This window comes from Cucurbitaria berberidis (assembly GCF_010015615.1).
Source record: "Cucurbitaria berberidis CBS 394.84 unplaced genomic scaffold K460scaffold_2, whole genome shotgun sequence".
NCBI classification, from domain to species: Eukaryota; Fungi; Ascomycota; class Dothideomycetes; order Pleosporales; family Cucurbitariaceae; genus Cucurbitaria; species Cucurbitaria berberidis.
The window spans coordinates 269,343-288,536 of record NW_024468936.1 but is presented as its reverse complement, the minus strand read 5'-3'; the positions used below and the strand labels follow the sequence as shown (position 1 = coordinate 288,536).

At 52.1% G+C, this 19,194-nt stretch overlaps 7 protein-coding genes across 7 annotated transcripts; 5 read left to right on the top strand and 2 right to left on the bottom strand.

Annotated features, from left to right (window-relative positions):
- The first annotated feature begins 103 nt into the window (after positions 1 to 103).
- On the top strand, positions 104 to 2,496 carry K460DRAFT_392427 (uncharacterized protein). The gene is made up of 3 exons (XM_040935888.1): positions 104 to 393; positions 451 to 830; positions 880 to 2,496. Exons 1-3 carry the CDS (start codon positions 128 to 130, stop codon positions 2,175 to 2,177), a joined length of 1,944 nt encoding a protein of 647 aa, XP_040789529.1. The 5' UTR covers positions 104 to 127; the 3' UTR covers positions 2,178 to 2,496.
- A 677-nt stretch (positions 2,497 to 3,173) lies between these two features.
- On the top strand, positions 3,174 to 5,074 carry K460DRAFT_363083 (uncharacterized protein). Its single transcript, XM_040932754.1, has 4 exons — positions 3,174 to 3,320; positions 3,382 to 3,621; positions 3,697 to 4,030; positions 4,079 to 5,074. The coding sequence occupies exons 1-4, from the start codon at positions 3,288 to 3,290 to the stop codon at positions 4,699 to 4,701; spliced, it is 1,230 nt and encodes a 409-aa protein (XP_040789528.1). The 5' UTR covers positions 3,174 to 3,287; the 3' UTR covers positions 4,702 to 5,074.
- A 65-nt stretch (positions 5,075 to 5,139) lies between these two features.
- On the top strand, positions 5,140 to 8,797 carry K460DRAFT_50905 (WD40 repeat-like protein). Its single transcript, XM_040938475.1, has 6 exons — positions 5,140 to 5,391; positions 5,449 to 5,730; positions 5,799 to 5,935; positions 6,000 to 6,169; positions 6,335 to 6,902; positions 6,953 to 8,797. The coding sequence occupies exons 2-6, from the start codon at positions 5,634 to 5,636 to the stop codon at positions 8,699 to 8,701; spliced, it is 2,721 nt and encodes a 906-aa protein (XP_040789527.1). The 5' UTR covers positions 5,140 to 5,391; positions 5,449 to 5,633; the 3' UTR covers positions 8,702 to 8,797.
- Positions 8,798 to 8,911: 114 nt separating this feature from the next.
- K460DRAFT_249223 (uncharacterized protein) lies at positions 8,912 to 9,271 on the bottom strand (the record flags this gene model as incomplete). Its single annotated transcript, XM_040927373.1, has 1 exon — positions 8,912 to 9,271. A coding segment is annotated over one exon (360 nt), but the record flags the coding sequence as incomplete, so codon positions are not given.
- A 1,029-nt stretch (positions 9,272 to 10,300) lies between these two features.
- On the top strand, positions 10,301 to 12,495 carry K460DRAFT_363081 (uncharacterized protein). Its single transcript, XM_040932753.1, has one exon. The coding sequence runs from the start codon at positions 10,357 to 10,359 to the stop codon at positions 12,265 to 12,267; it is 1,911 nt and encodes a 636-aa protein (XP_040789525.1). The 5' UTR covers positions 10,301 to 10,356; the 3' UTR covers positions 12,268 to 12,495.
- Positions 12,496 to 12,646: 151 nt separating this feature from the next.
- K460DRAFT_303952 (MFS general substrate transporter) lies at positions 12,647 to 14,767 on the top strand. The gene is made up of 3 exons (XM_040929964.1): positions 12,647 to 13,283; positions 13,349 to 13,493; positions 13,540 to 14,767. The coding sequence occupies exons 1-3, from the start codon at positions 12,796 to 12,798 to the stop codon at positions 14,626 to 14,628; spliced, it is 1,722 nt and encodes a 573-aa protein (XP_040789524.1). The 5' UTR covers positions 12,647 to 12,795; the 3' UTR covers positions 14,629 to 14,767.
- A 2,884-nt stretch (positions 14,768 to 17,651) lies between these two features.
- On the bottom strand, positions 17,652 to 19,061 carry K460DRAFT_402325 (uncharacterized protein; the record flags this gene model as incomplete). The annotated part of the gene is made up of 3 exons (XM_040936518.1): positions 17,652 to 18,111; positions 18,404 to 18,995; positions 19,049 to 19,061. The coding sequence occupies 3 exons, from the start codon at positions 19,059 to 19,061 to the stop codon at positions 17,652 to 17,654; spliced, it is 1,065 nt and encodes a 354-aa protein (XP_040789523.1).
- Between the last annotated feature and the right edge of the window lie 133 nt (positions 19,062 to 19,194).

Sequence of the window (19,194 nt, the reverse complement as noted above, 5' to 3'; positions counted from 1 at the left end):
CCCCGCGTGACGTCGCGTTCGTCGCCTGCGTCGCCTGTAGCTCTTATCGATAAGCACCAAATAACTTTTGCAACTACACGACTCAACGTCCCTTGTACTATAACGTATTCAATCCACGTAACTACAAATGCCACCAAAAGCAAGAGGAAGAGGAGGCACACGCGCCCGTGGAGGAGGTAGAGGAGGTGCAGCCGGAAGCAGGTCCACAGCCGCCGCTAGCGAGCCTACAGAGACAGAGGCCCCGCAAAGCACAGCTGCGCCAAATACAGTTGAAGCTCCAACGCAGCCTGTACTACCGAAACAGGAAGACGAGGATGATTCGAAACCGCCAACCACGGGTGAGAATGTCTCAGCGACTATTGAGTCACAGGCATCGCCATCGGTAGCCGCCTCGTACGCTCAATACCTCCTCACTCCCATGTACTGCCTATGCTAACGTCCGCATGACAGTGCGGCTGCGTCCCCTCAGGGTGGCACAGTATCATCAACACGCGCCCCAGTGCAGAGACTTGGCAGTCTCCAAGGCGCAATACCACCTTCGCGTTCCGCTTCACCCTCCGTACGCGGTCGCGGTAGCGCCGTTCGAAGCAAGCGGGGCATGGTCAAACCTACATTCACAGGCCGACGGAGTAAAGAAGAGCGAGAAGCGATCGCAAAGGAACAGAAGGAGCGTGATGCCCTACGAAACGCTGAGCGTGATGCTGCAATAGAGAAGAAGGCAAAGGACGAAGCATCCAAGGCGAGGCGAGAAGCGAAAAGTGCGCTCAGAGCAAGAGGCGGGTTCGGTGGTGCAGTGAGCGGACCTTTTTCGCTGGGCAGTTCTCGAGAAGGTACGTGGAAGACTATTGATTTGGATGGCAGTGCTGATTAGTACAATAGACAGGAAAGGCAACCCAAACCGCGGCCCTTCGGGCTTCGGATCTGGATCAGGCTCGCGAGCAGTGCGCATCAAGAACGACGGTGACGGCCAGGCAGGTCCAAGCCACCGCTCCGGTGGAGGTGGAGGTGGAGGACGTGGTTCCTCGATCAAAAGAGAAGACGGAGGCTATGTCTCCTCCTCCGAAGAAGACGACGCCGAATTCCCACGCAAAGACATCGATCTCATTGAAATCTCCTCCGATGAAGACGACGCTACTCCTGACACGGCCCCTAAGCCGCGCGCGTCAAGGACGGCACTACCTGTTCGCATCGGCAGGAAGGAGCATCAAGAACGCACATTCGGTATCAACACAGAAGCAAGCACAGAGACTTCAGCTAAGATATTGGAACAAGCGGAGGCGACTGGTCAGGCAATGACACCCGCTGCTTCAGAGCAAGTTTCGCGCAAGGGCAAGGCAAAGGCGAAAGACGTCGAGATCACAAGCGTACGGAAGCCGTTTAGGGGAGTATGGCAGGATAACCAGGACTCCGAGGTCTCAGTCAAGGCAGAAGCTATCAGTGACGACGAGAACATGGCAGATGCGGAGCAAGTCGGCATCGCCAAACCTCTAACCCAACCGATAGAGCAGCAAGGACCATCATCGCCGGACGCCGAGAGGAAACCTCCAGTGAAAGTAATATCCGCTACAGAGCCGGTTATGCAGACTGACGAAGATCGTGCCGAGTGGGCGCGTTTTCAATCCAATCTTCGCCACATTCGAGCCGAGCTGGGTCCAGAAGAGGTACCCGCGGTGGATGCATCTGGGGACATGAACATGGCCGACGCAGCGACAAATGATAAGAAGCCGACCGTACGCGATAATAACGTATACCTCTTTCAGATACCGCCGCTCATGCCCGAGTTACAATCTCCATCCATCAAGAAGGAGCCGTCAGACGCACAGAACACTACAGCTTCAGCACTCCCGCAAGCCATAAAACCAGAGCCCAAGGTCAAGCTCGAAGAAGGAGGCTTTTCCGACCCTTCAGCGAAAGCTTCTTCTGGGCCACGCTTTGCTAGCGGCCAAGTCGGCAAGTTACGCGTACGCCAATCTGGCCGGACAACGTTGGATTGGGGGGGCACAAGCTATGAGCTCACACCTGGAAACAAGGCTTCCTTTTTGCAGGAGGTAGTATCCATCAACGTGGTGCCAGAAACGAGTCGTGTGGTCCCTGAGGATGCCGGTGAAGCTGTGTCATTTGGGCGCGTCAAAGGGAAATTCGTCGTTGTGCCGGATTGGGAGAGTATGCTGGGGTAAGACGGGGATGGAGGAAGCGGGGAGCGTTGAAACTGGGGGAGGGAGGAGGGAGGAGTCATGGAGCAGCATGGTAAGGCGTTTGGGACGCATTTACTGGCGTTAACGACGGACGACAATGTCCAAGACGACATGATGAGGGTCTGTAAAGGTCTATGACGCCCTTCCATCTAGGGAAACTCAATCCAAGTCAGATTCACGTGAGGAGTATATGTGTCCTATTTACCTAAACAAGTAGGATCTCTTGAAGGAACAGAGTCTACCAGGGGATGGTGAGAAAGTTCTAGTTATACAACACCTGAGGAACGAATGATCACAGAGCATGTCACTCGAGACGCGTTCCACGAAAGGTGATGACTGCTGATAGTCCCAGGCTAAAGCTTCAGACGCGTCTGGGAACGTGCCTGTCCAAGCTCAACACCTGGTCAACCATGCCGTCTGCTGTGACGAATTCAGTGGGGCAGCATCAGATCCCTATCAAAAAATCTAATCAGATCCGAGGCCGGCCCACCAGCAAGCCAGATTGTAGACCGTGCTATGCGGTGAAACCGGCCGTGAGAGGCCGGACGCTGCATTTCCAAGGATTGATTCAGCCGCCAAACGCAGGCTCTAACTCGTAGTGGAGCAGGTCCTTGCATGTTGTGGTGGGGAGGAGGCCGAATCATAGCGCGTAAAGGCGCGTTCTGCACAGACTGTTTTGTGCCAAAGCCGTGGCTGGGACAACGCGAATGCGTGCGTTGAACAGCAATTGACGACGAACACGAGGAGGAAAATGGACGATATGGGTGTCGTTGAAACGCGCGTCGTCGCTTGTACAATATAGGCGAGTCGAGGGGACATTTTGGCGTTGATGCATGCTGTGATCGGAGCTGCTTGTACGTGAGGTCATAGCGCTTGGTCGTGATGGAAGGCGCGTTCCTAGGGGCGGCAGGAGGCTCACCAAGTCACGTGCTAGCGAGATTCTATGCTCTTAAGAACGCGTCCGCAGCTCTTTGTTCCTCGACATCCACAGCATCACCCACATTTCTTGAGCGCCACGACTTGTGCTTCTGAACATTACACTCGCCTTTCTACGCATCCTACCGCGCAACATCCACATCTTCTTTTTTCACAATGTCTGCTCTTCAGTTGACGCCTTCCAAGCAGGTACGTCGCGACTTTTCTCCAGTGCCACTTCAGAGACGCGTGTATACTAACACAGACACAGGCTGCATCGGCAATCGACACGCTCAAGATGACTGACTTCCCCGCAAAGAAGCTTGACTTCGCGTCGTCGGACAAGGAGAACGTTTTCAAGCCCATCGTCGGCATCCCAGATCTCCCAGAGGACGACGGGTCCGACAAGAAGCCCTCCACTGCGGCTACTATTAGGCCAGAGGAGGCACACGAGCCCCTCCTCCAGGAAAATCCTGGACGCTTTGTCCTTTTCCCCATCAAGTACCATGATGTAAGTTCCCAACGCGTGCCAATACGCGTCGACCCTTTGCCACCATGACCCAGGCTAACGTCGCCCCTTCCGCAGGTCTGGCAAATGTATAAAAAGGCCGAAGCATCTTTTTGGACTGCCGAGGAGATTGATCTCTCCAAGGATCTCCACGACTGGAACAAACGATTGAACGACGACGAGCGCTTCTTCATCTCCCACGTCCTTGCCTTTTTCGCCGCCTCCGATGGCATCGTCAACGAGAACCTCGTCGAGCGTTTCTCCAGCGAAGTACAAATACCTGAGGCGCGATGCTTCTATGGCTTTCAGATCATGATGGAAAACATCCACTCTGAGACATACTCTCTGCTTATCGACACCTACATCAGCGAGCCCAGGCAGCGCACCTATCTGTTCAATGCTATCGACAACAGTGAGTGATCTACAGCGTGATCTCAAAGACAAGTCTAACGCGTCACAGTCCCATGCATCCGCAAAAAGGCCGACTGGGCCCTGCGATGGATCTCCGACAAGAACTCGACCTTTGCGAACCGCCTTGTCGCGTTCGCTGCCGTCGAGGGTATCTTCTTCAGCGGCTCTTTCGCCTCCATTTTCTGGCTCAAGAAGCGCGGTCTCATGCCCGGCCTCACCTTCTCCAACGAGCTCATCTCTCGTGACGAGGGCATGCACACCGACTTTGCTTGCCTCCTCTTCTCCCTCCTCAACACGCGCCCTAGCAAGGAGTCTGTTCAAGCCATCATCACCGAGGCCGTCACAATCGAGCAGGAGTTCCTGAGCGATGCTCTTCCTTGTGCTCTGCTAGGCATGAACGCCGCGCTTATGTGCCAGTATATTGAGTTTGTTGCCGACCGCCTGCTGTTGGCTCTCGGTAACACCAAGATTTACAATGCCACCAACCCCTTCGACTTCATGGAGAACATCTCGCTGGCTGGCAAGACCAACTTCTTCGAGAAGCGCGTTGGCGACTACCAGAAGGCTGGTGTCATGGCCAGCACCAAGAAGCATGAGCAGAAGGAGCCAACGCCTGCAGAGAACGAGGCTAATGGCCACTCCGGCGACTTCTGCTTCGAAGAGGACTTCTAGACGCGTCGTCCTTTTTTCCTTCTTGCTTGTTATCTATCTGCCATCTCGCTGTTGTATACCTCGTTCGGGCTTTGGGCATGGGGTACTGGGTTACCCCTACTTCATTTTTGCATATCTGCTCTTCTCTGCATTGCCGGAGGCAAGCATAGCTGCTATGTCGGCATGCTTTTGATACCTCCTCGTTGTTTTTGGCGTTCATGGGCCTCTTGGATGAGTGATGTGGAATTGGGAAAGCGATTGGATATGGGATCATGATGGGGATGATGGAATCATGGCCCTGATCATTTTAGGTAGTCTCACGAATATAATCATTCAAATATACATCTGTGCCTATCCAAGTGCACGCGCCAAGTGATGACTTGCATATAGCGCTGCATGCCTATACCTAGACATCGGCCCAGTTCGTCTCGATCCCAGCTTTCTGGTCGCCGTCACATCTCCATAGTTTTGTAATTCCCAACATGTATTGCACTCGCCATCTACGCTCTGTTCACGTAGTTGAGGTTGGATGCTCACGCTGGGGTGGCATGACGTAACGCCGATGTTGCAACTTCACGCAAACGGTCGCCATGATGCAATGGGCTGCTTACGGACGGCTTTCCCTTTGCGGCATTTTTCCGGACCTCTAATGACACTCCCCTCCCAATCAACACGAGATGGGGTTCTGGTGGCACCGCATATGCAGCAAAGGTCAGCATCTATCGATAACAAGTTTGAGGGGCGATTCGTGATTGTTTACCTCCGCAGGTCCCGCAACACCCGCAACCACCACCACAATTCCGGACGAGTCTTTCGGCAACCTGTCATGCAAAGCGAAGTCGCGCATTGCTTAACTTCACCCCGCTGTAACCGCTTGGTAAAACGTTGCGTCTGAACCACTGCAACCAGGAACCACCAGCGCCGCACATCCATGTCGCGTACAAGACGTCAAGATGGTGGACACTATACCCAAGATCAAGGTGACAGACCCTCAAGCCCGGGCTACGAGCCCTTTTGAGAGGCAGAATGGAATCACGACAACAATAGAGGGTACGTTGCACGTCAGCACACGGCTGCATGCCCGGCGAATGAGACAATGCTGATCTCGAAGCCTATAGGACCATTGACGAACCTGAAGCTCGCCGCAAAGCTTCGCAATTCCACCTCACCCCCTGCGCAAGCGAACGAGACACACAATGGCAGTAGTAGTGACGGGAGGAGACCCTCCGAGGCTGCAATAGACCCGCTCTCGCAAGTATGTCCACATAAGGAAGCTTGTTATGCAGGAGCAAGAGGCTAACGGAACATCCTCTGTGCAGCAAATACTGCAGAGAACGAACACGGCGACTGGTGTACCCAAGTTACGGCCGCAAAACACTGAGGCTGTGTATACGCAATCACCGACTTTGCCCAATGAAGCGAACGCGGACAAGAAGCAGAGTGGTGAGACGACACGCGAGACAGGTGGCGCATCCAAGGCAGACAAGAAGTGAGTCTCCATACGCACTCCTAAAAGCGCATAGAAGAACGCCGTACGACTATCGGCCGAGGCTTGGCGCATCCTTCATGTCTATGGATTCGCAACCATCACCTACGCATGGTTACGATTAGGTGCCTAAGGCGGAGCAAGTAGCGAGACTGACTATCGTTGCAGAAAGGGCGTTTCGTTTCTAAGTCGCTTCATTGGTAGCAACAAAAAGAAAGGCGCTCTCGATGGCGCGAGCGACAACGGTTCCGAAGCGGACGATCTTCGACGGGAGGGTATGGATGCTCAATTATACGTCGACAACTTCAGTTTCAGTCCAAAGGTCCCGCAGCCGCCGGCATACATCAAGGTACGGACAAAGTTCAAAAAGGAGAAAGAGTTCGATCGCGTCTTTCTAGCGCAACAGCTTCGTTGTGGATCGGATAAGAAGAGTCCACCTGCTGCTGGATCGAATCCAGCGCCTCAGTCCGGGTCAGCCGCTACTCATAACCCTACCTGGGCTGTCGAATTTAGCAAGGATGGAAAGTACCTCGCCGCTGGTGGGCAGGACAGAGTCGTTAGGGTGTGGGCGGTGATAGCGAGCCCCGAAGAACGTCGGTCACATGAGAGGCACGAGAGTGACCCGCACGCGTCCGGTGACGGGGCAAAGCACCTCAGCGCGCCTGTCTTTCAGCAAAAGACCTATCGCGAGTACCATGGCCACACTTCTACTATCTTGGATCTAAGTTGGAGCAAGGTATGTTGTGTTCGCGCGCGGGCTATTCGTGGATGGGACTGACAGATTAGAACAATTTCTTATTATCCTCATCCATGGACAAGACTGTGCGGTTATGGCACGTCAGTCGCGACGAGAACCTCTGCACGTTCAAGCATTCGGACTTCGTCCCTTCAATACAGTTTCATCCTACGGATGACCGGTTTTTCCTCGCTGGGTCGCTCGATGCAAAGCTGCGGCTTTGGAGCATACCAGACAAGAGTGTGGCATTTTCAATCACAGTACCGGACATGATCACTGCCGTTTGCTTTACACCAGACGGAAAGACCTGTATAGCGGGGACACTGGGCGGGCTATGCATGTTTTACGATACCGAAGGGCTTAAATGGCAGTCGCAACTTCACGTAAAGTCGACAAGAGGGCAAAACGCCAAAGGCAGCAAAATTACAGGTATTCAAGCGACGTACTGGCCACCAGGAAGTGCAAATGGAGAAGTAAAGCTTCTAGTCTCGAGCAACGACTCAAGATTACGGGTCTACAACATGAAAGACAAGAGCCTAGAGATGAAGTTTAGAGGCCACGAAAACAACTGCAGCCAGATTCGGGCTGCGCTCGCTGATAGCAGTGGACATATCATTTGTGGTAGCGAGGACCGAAAAGCGTACATTTGGTCAACAACCGCTACCGAGGGCGAAAAGAGGAATGAGAGGCCTGTGGAGATGTTCGAAGCCCACAACTCAATCACCACATGCACGGTCATTGCCCCGGTCCAGACCAAGCGGCTGCTCAGCGCTTCGGAAGATCCCATCTTCGACCTCTGTAACCCTCCACCAGTTACCTTGGTGTCCCGCGCTGAATCGGGAATCTCTTCACGAGCGCCTACTGAAGCAGGCTCAGCGCTTCCGACGCCGGCTGACACGGATGCAACGTTCAAGAGGGCTGCAGAGAGCCCAGCATATATCGCACGTTCCGCTCATTGTGGTGGCAACATTATTGTCACAGCAGACTATACGGGTTCCTTGAAGGTTTTCAGACAGGACTGCGCTTTCGCCAAGCGTTTGCGGATGAGCGAGACGTGGGAGACGTCATCGATGAAAAGATCGGGATCCAGGATCGGGCGACCGAGCAGCATCCTTTCACGTACCAGCCGGACTAGGAGAGATAGCGTATCGACACAACCACCCAATGACCGTATCATGACTTGGCGGCAAGGTATCTCACATGGCAGCTTCGACTCGACGAACAGCTCCGTTGCAAACCGCAGTGCCTCGCCTCGCAAGCCCTTGGTTAGTCTCGGCTTGCAATCACCACGGCCACTAGACGCTCCTGCGCAGGCTCCTACACAACCTGTCGCGGCTGCTAACTCTGGACTCACGGGAACTCCAAAGACATCCATGTCCATAGAGCGCACCACATCCACACAAAGCGTCTCACACTCTGAAAACTCGTCCTCGCCTCATAAGCAGCCCCTGACTCAGGCGGAACCCGAGCTGTATGATAGCTTCGACCGTCGGCCGTCCGCTTCAAATCCCCTCGCTGTGTATAACGGCCAAAGCTGGGCTTTCTGGTCGACTCGCGATAAGAGCGGTCTCACTGCCTCGAATGCCGACGACGACAGACCAAACCTGAACCCAAGACTTAGCAATGCTAGTCAGATTAGCAAGCTGACCAGCGAGATGAGCGATCCAGGTCATAGTGGAGATGAGAGTCGTAAGGATGATATCCAGTGTATCAAGTGTGGAAGTGAAGAGTTCAAGGTCCGGTTTCAAGAGGGGGAGAAAGTGCTAGTCTGTGGGGTCTGCGCGAGGGTCGTTGAATAGTTCTCGTGAGCCTTCGCAGTGTTGCAGAGCTGTAGTACATATGCGCTAGAATAAGATGCTACTAAGCAGGTAAGCTCACACCTCCCTTGTTGAGCTACATTTTTACATGTCCCGAAGCGGCACACTTTTTACAATTGCCATGGTCCTACTACCCGACGCGCTGCTTGCTGTCCGCCAAATGATTCACCCGTCTCAAAACTTCTTCTTTCCTTTCTTACTCTTCCTCGCTTCCTTGATTGTGAACTCTAGCACAGGCGCTCTCGCTCTCTGCTCCGCTTGGAGAGTCTTCAACGTCGCTTTGCGCTGCTCGAGTATCTTATCCAATCTCTTCTCCTCCTGTTCGGCTTCTTGCGTCTGTTGCTTCAGACTCTCCACGTGGTCTTCTTTTTCTTGAAGAACGCGCAGCTCCTCGTCCTTGAGTTGCTCTTCTAGGCCCGGGTGGCCGGTTCGTTGCTCAGCGAGCTTATGGTCGAGTAGGTCTGCGAAGGAGGTGCAGGTTGAGCAGGGTGGTTGTTGTATGTTCTTGCAGCAATCTAGGATGTGGCCGAGCTGTGCGCAAATGGTGCATTTGATATTCACTTCGACGTTCGGGGTCTCCTTGTTTGGCTCTGGAGCCTCCTCTCTCCTGGACAAGATGTCTCTAGACCCCCTGCAGTCTGTAGACATGGCTTCTGAGTTTGCGAGCTGGTCTGAAGGGACCGGATCTGGGGGTGGTTCAATAGGTGGACTGTAAATACAGGGTGGGAAAAGACTGTTCGGCCAGCTGAGCTTCGTGTTATGACGAGTGAAACCTCTTATAAGACAGAGTAGCGGAGGACCAGGTGGCCCCGACAGGCATATGCAGCTTTTCATCATGCGAGCCGCACACCCGCTCCTTTCACACCCGCGCGACCCAAAGCCTTGGCACCACATAAACCCTCACATTTCCTCCGACGCCCTTATTATCCCTAAAGACAACCCCAACTTTCAGAACCTCAGGTCCCCGCTCAACCTAGACCCAACTCTTTCGGTGCTGAGACTGTTCTCGCATTAGCTACAGTCTCAAGTATAGTAGCACGCTATCGCTATTGTCTCTGCGCATCGACCTACCTATATTTCTCTCTTAAAGGAACCACGAACCCCGAGTCGCAAAGGTGTTGTCGACCATATCTACCTTCTTGGGCGTCACTGAGTCGAAAGTAGAGAACATGTCTGGCACTTCTCCACACGAGCGGGATGAAACTCCCCATTCAGGACCCTCCAACGCCATATATACAGATACACCTCGTTTAACGGCTGAGCAACAGATGATCGCCGAGTTGGAGAAGGATCCCAGGACTCTTAGAGGGTTCTATGCCGCCGCTCGCAAAGCAGAACTTGAGGCGAAGGGTAAGCAGGCAGCGAATCCGCCGGTAGACTGCAGCCCGAACCCCCGCCCTATGGAAACCCAGAACGCAATACACAAAGACCTTGGTGGAGGTAAAGACCAGTCTGCTGCCGCCAAACCTAGTGACCTGACTTCCCCCTTTTCGTTCCGATATCCGACGCCCACGGACTGTCCGCCCACTTTGCCGAAGTTGGTTGCTCGGGCATCAGGAGGTCCAACGTTCTCCTTTGCAACTTCAAGCGGCCCTGCTTCAAGCTCTTCTCTGTTTTCTGAAAATAAGACGACGGGGATGTTTGAAAAGAAGAGTGAAGGAATTGTGTTTGGTCAGCCTGGCTGGGTCGCTGGTACGAACGCAAACAAACAGCTGCCTGGCTTGGATAAGCCCAAACCTACCACAGAAACGTTCACAGCTCCACAACTTGTTGCATCTCAAGGAGTTGACAGCGCTCCAGCGACGATGAACTCTTCTAGGCGTCAAGCGCAGCAACCCATCGATGCTAAGACCTTCGATGCATCTTGTCAACCATCTACAAAGCCTCCACCCGAACAGAGTCAGCCTCCCGCTACGACGGCCCCGAGCATAGCAACAACCGATGGCGATATCTTCACATGGATTGGAGAGTTTGTCGACCTGGAAGCGCCAGATATGGCCCCTATGAAATCGGATCTGCAGGTTCTCCACAGCGCAATTGCCACTTTTGAGGGCAATATTAGCCAGGTCGCCATGAACATGTCTCAAATCCTGGCTGCCACCCATGTGAAGAGCAGCGAGTTCAGAAAGTTGAAGACTGAGCTCTCTGGAACGGGTATCGGCACGGGAACTCCGAGTGCTGCTCGCGATGCAAAGATCAAGCATGTCGAGAGCTTGAAAAAACAACTCCTGGGTCTGCACATGGCGTTGAAGGATCACAAGTCTAAAATCGATAGCCTACGCAGCGCTTTCGTGGACACCTTACTCGCACCGCTCCAGACCTTTGCCCGCGTAAACAAATCATCGTGGGAAGCGCAGCTAGAGGAAAAGAACAACTACATCAGCGAGCTACGCGTCAAGCTGCTCAACCTAGAACAAAAGCTGGCAACAGCTATGAGCGACTTGACTAAGATTAGAGCTTGGTCTGAGGAGCTTACTACTAAGCTGGAGTTCGCCGAGAGCCGTTCTGCGATGCAAAACAATGAACATCGCAAGAAGATGGACAACAAGATAGCGGAGAAGGACACCGAGATGTACAACGCACTGTACGCTCAGAAGCTCAAGTACAAAGCTCAGGTGGAACATGCAGAAGCAACGGAGCTGCAAAACCGGAAGGCTATGACTAAGATCGATGAGATGGAGAGCACGATACGGGCTCTAGAACGAGAGAAGATTGGTCTAAACATGGCCAAAGGAGCAGTCGAGAAGGAGTTAGGCGATCTCGAGATACAGGTCGATCAGTGGAAGAGCTACAAGGATGCCTACGATCAGATCAAGCACCAGTTCGACAGCCTCCAGGTCTCCTTTAATGACGCTGTAACGGAGCGCGACGAGCTGGTGGAGAAAGTGCAGGCCCTGGAGACAAAAGAACAGGGCAAGAGCCGCGATGAGCATGGACTTGCCACAACGGAAGTCGCGTCGACCGTTCCACGCCAAATAAATCATGCTCCTACGACAAATGCAGACCGTCTTGACGGCTTGGCGGACCACTGGAAGAACCGACTCAAGCTCACGATGGATTCAGTGGAGAAGAAGCGCACAGATATCGCATGGCATGACTCTGAGATTGCCAAAATACAGCGCCACTTCGAGCCGCCTCCAGTACTCCCTCAGCCTACACAAGACTCTCGCTCAAGACCACCGTCGACCGTTGATACGGCCCAAGTCCAGCCGTTGGATGTAGGGGAAATTCCCATGAATGATGAAGACCACTTCTTGAATCCAGAAGCAAGCGCATTTCAACCAAACTCTGGATACGACGGGTTGGCTGCTGTTTCCGGTCGATCTGGACGCGTGCCAGTACAAACCTGGGCATCTAGGGCTACGGGTCTGGCTCCATCTACACGCCGCCCTTCTCCGCTCCAGGCTCGAAATACTGGACATCAGGCCAGTGATCAGCCTGGCTTGGGGCGCGAGACCGCAACGTATGGCCCGCTGAATCCAGAGTACGAGTGGCAAGAAGTTTCCCGAAATAGGCGGGAGAGAGATGAGAGCCTTCGTAGGAGCTAGAGTGGATTTCGTTCTATATGTAGTCTGATTGTGAATGGTCGAGAATGTTGTTGGGATATTATGGGAGGGTGTATTTGACTGCTTTAAAGAGATACGAACACGTTGATCTTGAGGTTCTGTAGCTGGCTAGTTTGCGGACAGAGCATGCTTACTATCAACGAAGTTATTCGAATCGCTTCTTCCATAAACACTTAAATGCAATCGTGGTATTCTTGATTTTGGAATCTTCGACCGTAATTAGTTAACTTTAGATACTTAGATGTTGCATATTCGGAAACACTTCCTATGTTCCTAACCCCGCATTCATGAGCCAGAATGACTCATGCTTGGCAGGAAGGTCTGTTTCAATTTCCATTCCTCATCATCAACCCCGTGTCAGGCTCCTCACTATTGAGAAATGATTCAATTACTCCGTATTCTTTCTTTCAATCCTAAATTCTGTACTGACACTCCTAGGGCTACGAACGCAAAGTATTCACTCTAGATACCATATTGAGCTTAGCCGACCACGCTGTCCTGCAGCTAGCCATGGAGGCATCACGCGTTCTACCTGGGCACAAATCAAAACCCCTGTCGGAGCCAAAATCTACGGCACACGACACAACTCCGGCCGAATCAGACGAAGAGAAGGACAATAGAGAGGTAGCAGAGAACACAGAGCTAGTGCCACCCTATATAACTATTCAATGGCTTCTCCCCGTCCTAGCAGTCTACGCTTCAGCGTTCCTCTATGGCCTCGACACCACCATCGTCTCCGTAGTCCAAGGCCCCGTCGTCTCAAGCTTTGGAAATGTCGAGAAGCTAGGTTGGCTCGGCATCGGCTTTCCCCTTGGTTCCATCGCAACGATTGCTGCTTGGGCAAAGGCTTATGGCATCTTCGATACAATGTGGATGTACATTGGTAGTCTGGTGCACTTTGTTGCTGGTAGTGCACTTTGTGCTGCCGCGCCGAATATGATGGCGCTCATTGTTGGGAGAGTATGGGCGGGTGCTGGGTGCGCGGGTATGTATCTTGGGTAGGTGACGCCTCTTTTATAGAGTTCATCTTGAGAGCCTCGAACTAATGAAGTAACCGATCAAGCCAACTCAATATATGGTCTCAGAATACTACCCTCGAGAGGAGATTCCTGTACATTAGCGGTGGGGGCATCGTTTGGGGAGTCGGATGCATCCTGGGGCCCATAGTTGGCGGTGCATTCGCTGATAGCACGGCTACTTGGCGTTGGGTAAGAATGTTAGAGCTATTTCAAAACGTTCATACTGATGAACCAGGCATTCTATATTAACCTCGTCCTCTTTGGGATTTTATCCCCAGTTTATCTCTTCGTCATCAACTCTCACATGCCGCGACCACGAGAAGCAACGATCAAAATGTCAAGGGAATTCGACTGGCTAGGAATTACCCTGACTGCTGCTATGTATACAAGCTTCGTCCTCAGTTTCGCCATCGGCGGAACGATCTGGTCTTGGAGCGATAGACGAACTATCGGTAGCATTGTCGCCTTGGCCATACTCGTTGTCCTCTTGGGCCTCCCGCAGAGGTTCTGCATTTTCACGACACGCGCGAACCGCGTTTTCCCTATTCGGTTTCTTCACAGCCGTACGTTTTTGCTGCTCTTCGTCGCGCAGTCTTGCATTCAAACAGCACTCGCGATTCCCATCTATTACATCCCATTAATCTTCCAGTTTACGCGAGCAGACACTGCAATGACTTCTGCTGTCCGGCTTCTTCCTTTCGTTATCGTCAACATCGCAGTCGTCTTCTTAAACGGCGCCCTTCTGCCAAAGTGGAAATACTATCTTCCGTGGTATTTGGTGGCGGGAATCTTTAACACGCTAGGCGGCGCACTGTTTTTGGCGCTGCTGAATCAGTCGACATCAAGTGGAGCGATATACGGCTTCAGCATCTTGTTAGCTATCGGCACAGGTCTAGCCCAACAATGCGCGTACTCCATTGCTACGGCCAAGGTACCTGATCAAGTCGCTGATGCAATCGGGTTCATCAACAATGCACAAGTCGGGTCGGTCGTCATAGCGCTCACTTTCACGTCCCTCATCTTTCAGAATGTGGGGTTCAATCACATAAAGGACGCCTTGGTCGGTCTCGACTTCACAAACGAGGAAGTTAGAGGAGCACTTGGGGGAGCGAAGAGCAGAATGTTTGATAAAGGTGTACTCATTGAAGAGGTGAGGGTGGGCGTTGAGAAAGGGATTGTGGAGGCGATCCGATGGAGCTTCTTTCCTGTGTTGTTGTCGGGGGCGCTTGGACTGGTGGCAAGCTTGTGTATGAGGTGGGAGAACGTGTTTGAGGAGGAGACAGTGGCAAAGAATGAAAAGACTGAACAGAAAGTGCAAGAATAAAGAGCTATGAGTCTAGAACGTATACTAAAAGCCTACTATTATTCACTGCGAAGACAGTCATCATCAATACGCCGTAGAAGGAGCAGATCGAAGCTCGAACAACGTGAGGGAACAAAAGGTGACGCCATAAGTCGACAGGGTTTCCCAGCTAGCTGAATTAGCAATCTAGCGGCCCTGGCACCAACAATCTGGCCGGTCAAGCTTTCTCGGTGGCGCTGGCTTTAGGATCGAGTCTCAGCACCGCATATCTGTGCTCCTGCAATGAAGTTTCTACAATCTCGCTCGTAAGCTTACCCTTCTGGATTTACATACACCAATGCGGCAATCATATGCTCTGGCAGCATTTCTCAATGCCTTATTCCCCAAGTCGCTATTCCAAGCGTTGCGATAAGTACCCGGTCACTAACCCCTTTCAACGTCAAGCACAAATTCTCGTTCTCACAGTAAATTCACAGACTGGTGATAGCTCCACAGGTGCTTTTCAAACTATGTTGTGGACATCGAGCTACATCCGAATCAGTGGAAGGCCTAAGCGAAGAACCCCCGGACACTTAGCCGTGGTCTCGAGACTGCATCACCCCGTCCTCGCTGTGACGCAAGTATCTACCCCACCGCGTTGTCAAATGCATTATAAACCGGGTAGGTAGCGGCAGTTAGCATGGACGATTAATCTATTAGGATACAAGGCGTGTCACGAAGGAGTGTGGGGGTGCAGCGATGGAAATCTAGGAGGCTGGGGATGGAGAACCAAGAGTTTGCAGCACGCTAAGACCAGCAGTCTACTAAAGCAGCGACGCGGACAACTTCAACGCTCACGTGCCTTGAGCAACGAGCGAGAGGAGGAGACTATTCCCAATAATAGTAAAAGAAAGTCCCTTCTCGTAAAAGGATAATAAAAGAGAGTTCCTTCTTGTAAAAAGGAACAACCTACTTCTCGGCCTTTGTCTAACCAATTGATTGTTTCTACAGTTGATTTTTCCCATCGCCGGACCTACACGGGAGACTCATAAGAGGATCAACCACAACAATGATCAACACAATTTTAAACTCTCTTCTATAGCGTATCATAGACCTCATGTGTCCCTTCCGCAACGAAATTCCAGAAAGTAAGGACCCTAAAGCAAACAAAGAAGGTCAGAGTGTGGCTGGTAGTACACCGACTACTAGGTCTTTTCATAGGAAGAACAGAGATGCCTTGCCAAATGGGGCTGCTATTCCGGGATAGAGAACTTAAATTAGAATTCTGGCTATCTTATAAGTTACAGCAAGACTCGTAAGTAGGCCAATAGCTAAGATCTTCTTTAGGACACGCCCTGTGTACCACCCGACCAGTGATACATTGCGCAGGTAATAGGTTGAGAAGAGACGAGAAAGACTGCTTTCAGTCTCGAAGGACTTCAGAGGATGTCTTTGGCGCTAACTCCCTGCTCAAGCCTGCATCGCGTGGCTCTGCCGTTGCCCAGGTCGTGACCAGCTTGCCGCAGCTGCTGAGAGAATATCATGGTGTACGTTCCACTGGCATATGCTGAACACATACATGGAGTTCTGGGCCGTCTGTTAGGGCTCTTTATTGCTTTTGATGTACTCGCCACGCTTCTGCCAGTTTCTACACGCCCTAGAGGTGGCCAATACCCTGGCAGACTGTCACCTGACTTCCCACTAGCTAGCTGCTTGGCACGCCCACGTAAATATCGCAACCCGAGCGCTTCTGTTTTCTTTTTACTAATCGTACAAATAGAAAGTCGCACCTCACGTTTGGGAGAAGCGACACCTCTAAGAAGTAGCACAGAAATGGATAACGGTCAGACAAACCCTCTCTCTCTCCTCACCGCAGCTTTGCGCTAACTCTCACTAGATGCCGTCGCTCCCTTGGGACAGAATCAGACAGTCCAGCAGAGCCTCCAACCTCAAGTACATGGTAAGCTCCTTAGACTATACACTGGATTGTTCGCGGCTGACGCGCTTAGCGAACGCTTCAACGATGCAGCTGCTGCAGCAGCAAAACCAGGCTCTGCTACAAGCGCTCTCGCTCTCACGGTCACAAGTAGCTCTACAGGCTCCAAACCGTAAGTGAGCAATGTATGTTAGTTGAATACCAGCTGACATATCATAGCCCGCTATACCGCAGAAGATATAACTAAGGCGATGACGGTTATCGGTTGCCTTCTGGCAAACCTGGAGGACGCTGAGACCGATGTCAGCCTGGAAATCAAAATCCCTGCCCACGACGTAATCCATTGGTTCACCAAATTCGAGACCATATGGCCACAATGGCAGGCCATGGAGCTTCGCTACTACCAGGCTGTAACGAGGCACCAGCAGTACATGAACAAATAGCCACCACAAGCCATGTGGCCATGCAAACAAGGCCAGAGTACGAGCCACGGCGGTACCAAACGTCAGACCTTGTTATTATTTCAGGGTTATCACATGCAATGGGGGAGCTAGCGCCGCATGGGATACTCGTTGGCCCTCGGAGCCTCATGTATTGGTAGTAATAGTCTCATAATGCCATGCTATTTACTCAACAGAGCCATAATCCTGTTTAGACAAGCTTCATTCCAAACAGCGCGCGTACCTTCCCAGCGCTGACTGACTAAAAAGGCTCATCGAAAACCAAACTACTCGTCGATTGTATGTCGACGAAGCAAAGCTACTAGACACCGATAGAAATATAAACCGGTGCCCATTTCCTGCACACTAAAAGACTAAGATACACATTCTAGCAATTCAGAACAAGAGAGCTTCTTGTTCTCTTCGGCGACGTGGGTCACCCACATGTCTGTCGTATCCTTCATCTCCGAAACCTTTTGCAACGTTTTTTTCATTCTCTCGACTCGGATTCCTAAGACCTGGCGGCAGACGTCAATTCGTACTTGAATCTATTCGCTGGGACTTTCCTTGCGATCCTTTTCGAAATCTGCGCGCGTATTGTCTGGTGCGGCAACACCCAGCTGTGTGTACAGAAAGCCGAGAATACTCACACGAGCTTCTTCGACTTCCAGAGAGTACGTTTCATAATACTAGAGATTTTGGACCCTTGAAGTAGCCTCTTGTAGCTGCTGCTGAATCCCGCTTTTTTCCGTTTTGTTAACTTCGTGGGCCTTCCTGACAACTTCCTGCTGACTCTTGATCAGTTGGTTGGGGCTTTTAATGTTGCTCTTCAACAGGTGACTGTTCTTCTCGAGTCTGAAACATTTTGTTCTCTGTGTACCGAGTTCGCTGTTCTTCTCTTGCAGTGCAATGGATATGGTGTTGAAACGATTTTGAAGCGTGCGGAGTTCGCCCGGGGCTGTCTGTAAGTCCTCCTCTAGTCGACCTTTGGCCGTGTAGATCTCCCGCTGGGCTTCTTGTACTTGATTCTTGTCTTCTTGAAGGGTGGCCTGAGACTCCTGAAGGTCATCGGCAGATGTTCGTAAGTGTTGATTAGCCTTCTTGAGCTCCTCGGCAGTCGTCTGCAGGTCTTTGTAGTTGCGCTGAAGCCTGCCGCTGCTTCTTTAGATCCTCAAGGTCTTCAAGAAGGCCTTGTTGGGTGTGATGGCTCTTCTGCCTCTCGTGATCAAACTTTGAAGCTTGTGTGTCGACCTGATATAGTTCCTTCCAGGTTCCGCATTCTTGTTTCGATACCGAGAGAGAATTCCGCAGCGCCTGTTCTTGAGCATCGAGATCTTCCCTGTTAGGCTGCTTCTCCAAATCTCTAATCTGATCCTCGCGTGCAGCGAGCTGTAGTTCAAGCGGTTCTTTCGCGAGGGCAATGGCGTTGTTCCAGACCTACATCGTGGGCCGCGTCTCGAGCTCTCTCACTCTATCCTTGTAAATCTGCCGCCTTTTCTCGATGGGTTGTGCGGCCGCCACTACTGCATCCGACAAGGCCTGGTGGGTAGGTCGCTGTTCCGAATTGGCCATCTCATTTCTCATTGTATCCAACTCTTGTTGGAGGGGTTGTTGGGCAGAACGTACTGCTTCGTCGAAAGTCCCCTGGGTCGGTCGCGCCTGAAGTCTAGCTGCGAGCCGTTCTTGCGAGGTAATCCGAGACTGCAGCGGTTGAATGGCGGAAGCGACCGCTCCATCCATTTCATGCTGAGTTGGCCGTTGCTGGAGGGCTTCGTTCTCGTCTTCAAGCTGTAATATCTTTGCATTCTGCGCCTGGTTCCTAATGACCTGTGACGACGTAATATTATCGCTCAGCTGCTTTAGAAGCCGACGCTTCTTTCTGTTGGTCTGGTCCAGCTCCGTTCGTTCCGCTTCGAGATCGTGTATACTGATTAACAAATCGTCTTTGGTCTCCTCTTCGGAAGCTTGCTGGGCGTCTTGGGATTCTGGTGCGTTTTCGAACGGATTCGGTAGGATGTTGGGATCAACAGCTGCTAAAAGACCGAGAAGACATTGAGTTGATACTGGGGGTTTGCCCCAGTTGCACCCCTTCCTGCCATGGTGAATGCAGAGATGTGGGTGCAGTTAAAAGGTCCACCGACACAATCAAGCTTCATCATGCGGGCTTGCGAGCCAAGGCACCCACGCCCGTGTTTGGCAGGCGCGTCTGAGCTTGCCCAACATCGATCGCTA

What these genes read in the sequence shown, in the direction of transcription:
- K460DRAFT_392427 (XM_040935888.1), top strand. Translation starts at nt 128, where the DNA reads ATGCCACCAAAAGCAAGAGGAAGAGGAGGCACACGCGCCCGTGGAGGA. An exon ending in TCGCCATCGGTAGCCGCCTC is followed by an intron (nt 394 to 450) that starts GTACGCTCAATA and finishes TCCGCATGACAG; the next exon opens with TGCGGCTGCGTCCCCTCAGG. An exon ending in GCTGGGCAGTTCTCGAGAAG is followed by an intron (nt 831 to 879) that starts GTACGTGGAAGA and finishes TTAGTACAATAG; the next exon opens with ACAGGAAAGGCAACCCAAAC.
- K460DRAFT_50905 (XM_040938475.1), top strand. Translation starts at nt 5,634, where the DNA reads ATGGTGGACACTATACCCAAGATCAAGGTGACAGACCCTCAAGCCCGG. An exon ending in AATCACGACAACAATAGAGG is followed by an intron (nt 5,731 to 5,798) that starts GTACGTTGCACG and finishes CGAAGCCTATAG; the next exon opens with GACCATTGACGAACCTGAAG. An exon ending in CAATAGACCCGCTCTCGCAA is followed by an intron (nt 5,936 to 5,999) that starts GTATGTCCACAT and finishes TCCTCTGTGCAG; the next exon opens with CAAATACTGCAGAGAACGAA.
- K460DRAFT_363083 (XM_040932754.1), top strand. Translation starts at nt 3,288, where the DNA reads ATGTCTGCTCTTCAGTTGACGCCTTCCAAGCAG. An exon ending in AGTTGACGCCTTCCAAGCAG is followed by an intron (nt 3,321 to 3,381) that starts GTACGTCGCGAC and finishes ACACAGACACAG; the next exon opens with GCTGCATCGGCAATCGACAC. An exon ending in TCCCCATCAAGTACCATGAT is followed by an intron (nt 3,622 to 3,696) that starts GTAAGTTCCCAA and finishes CCCCTTCCGCAG; the next exon opens with GTCTGGCAAATGTATAAAAA.
- K460DRAFT_303952 (XM_040929964.1), top strand. Translation starts at nt 12,796, where the DNA reads ATGGAGGCATCACGCGTTCTACCTGGGCACAAATCAAAACCCCTGTCG. An exon ending in TGCGCGGGTATGTATCTTGG is followed by an intron (nt 13,284 to 13,348) that starts GTAGGTGACGCC and finishes TAACCGATCAAG; the next exon opens with CCAACTCAATATATGGTCTC. An exon ending in GCACGGCTACTTGGCGTTGG is followed by an intron (nt 13,494 to 13,539) that starts GTAAGAATGTTA and finishes CTGATGAACCAG; the next exon opens with GCATTCTATATTAACCTCGT.
- K460DRAFT_363081 (XM_040932753.1), top strand. Translation starts at nt 10,357, where the DNA reads ATGTTTGAAAAGAAGAGTGAAGGAATTGTGTTTGGTCAGCCTGGCTGG.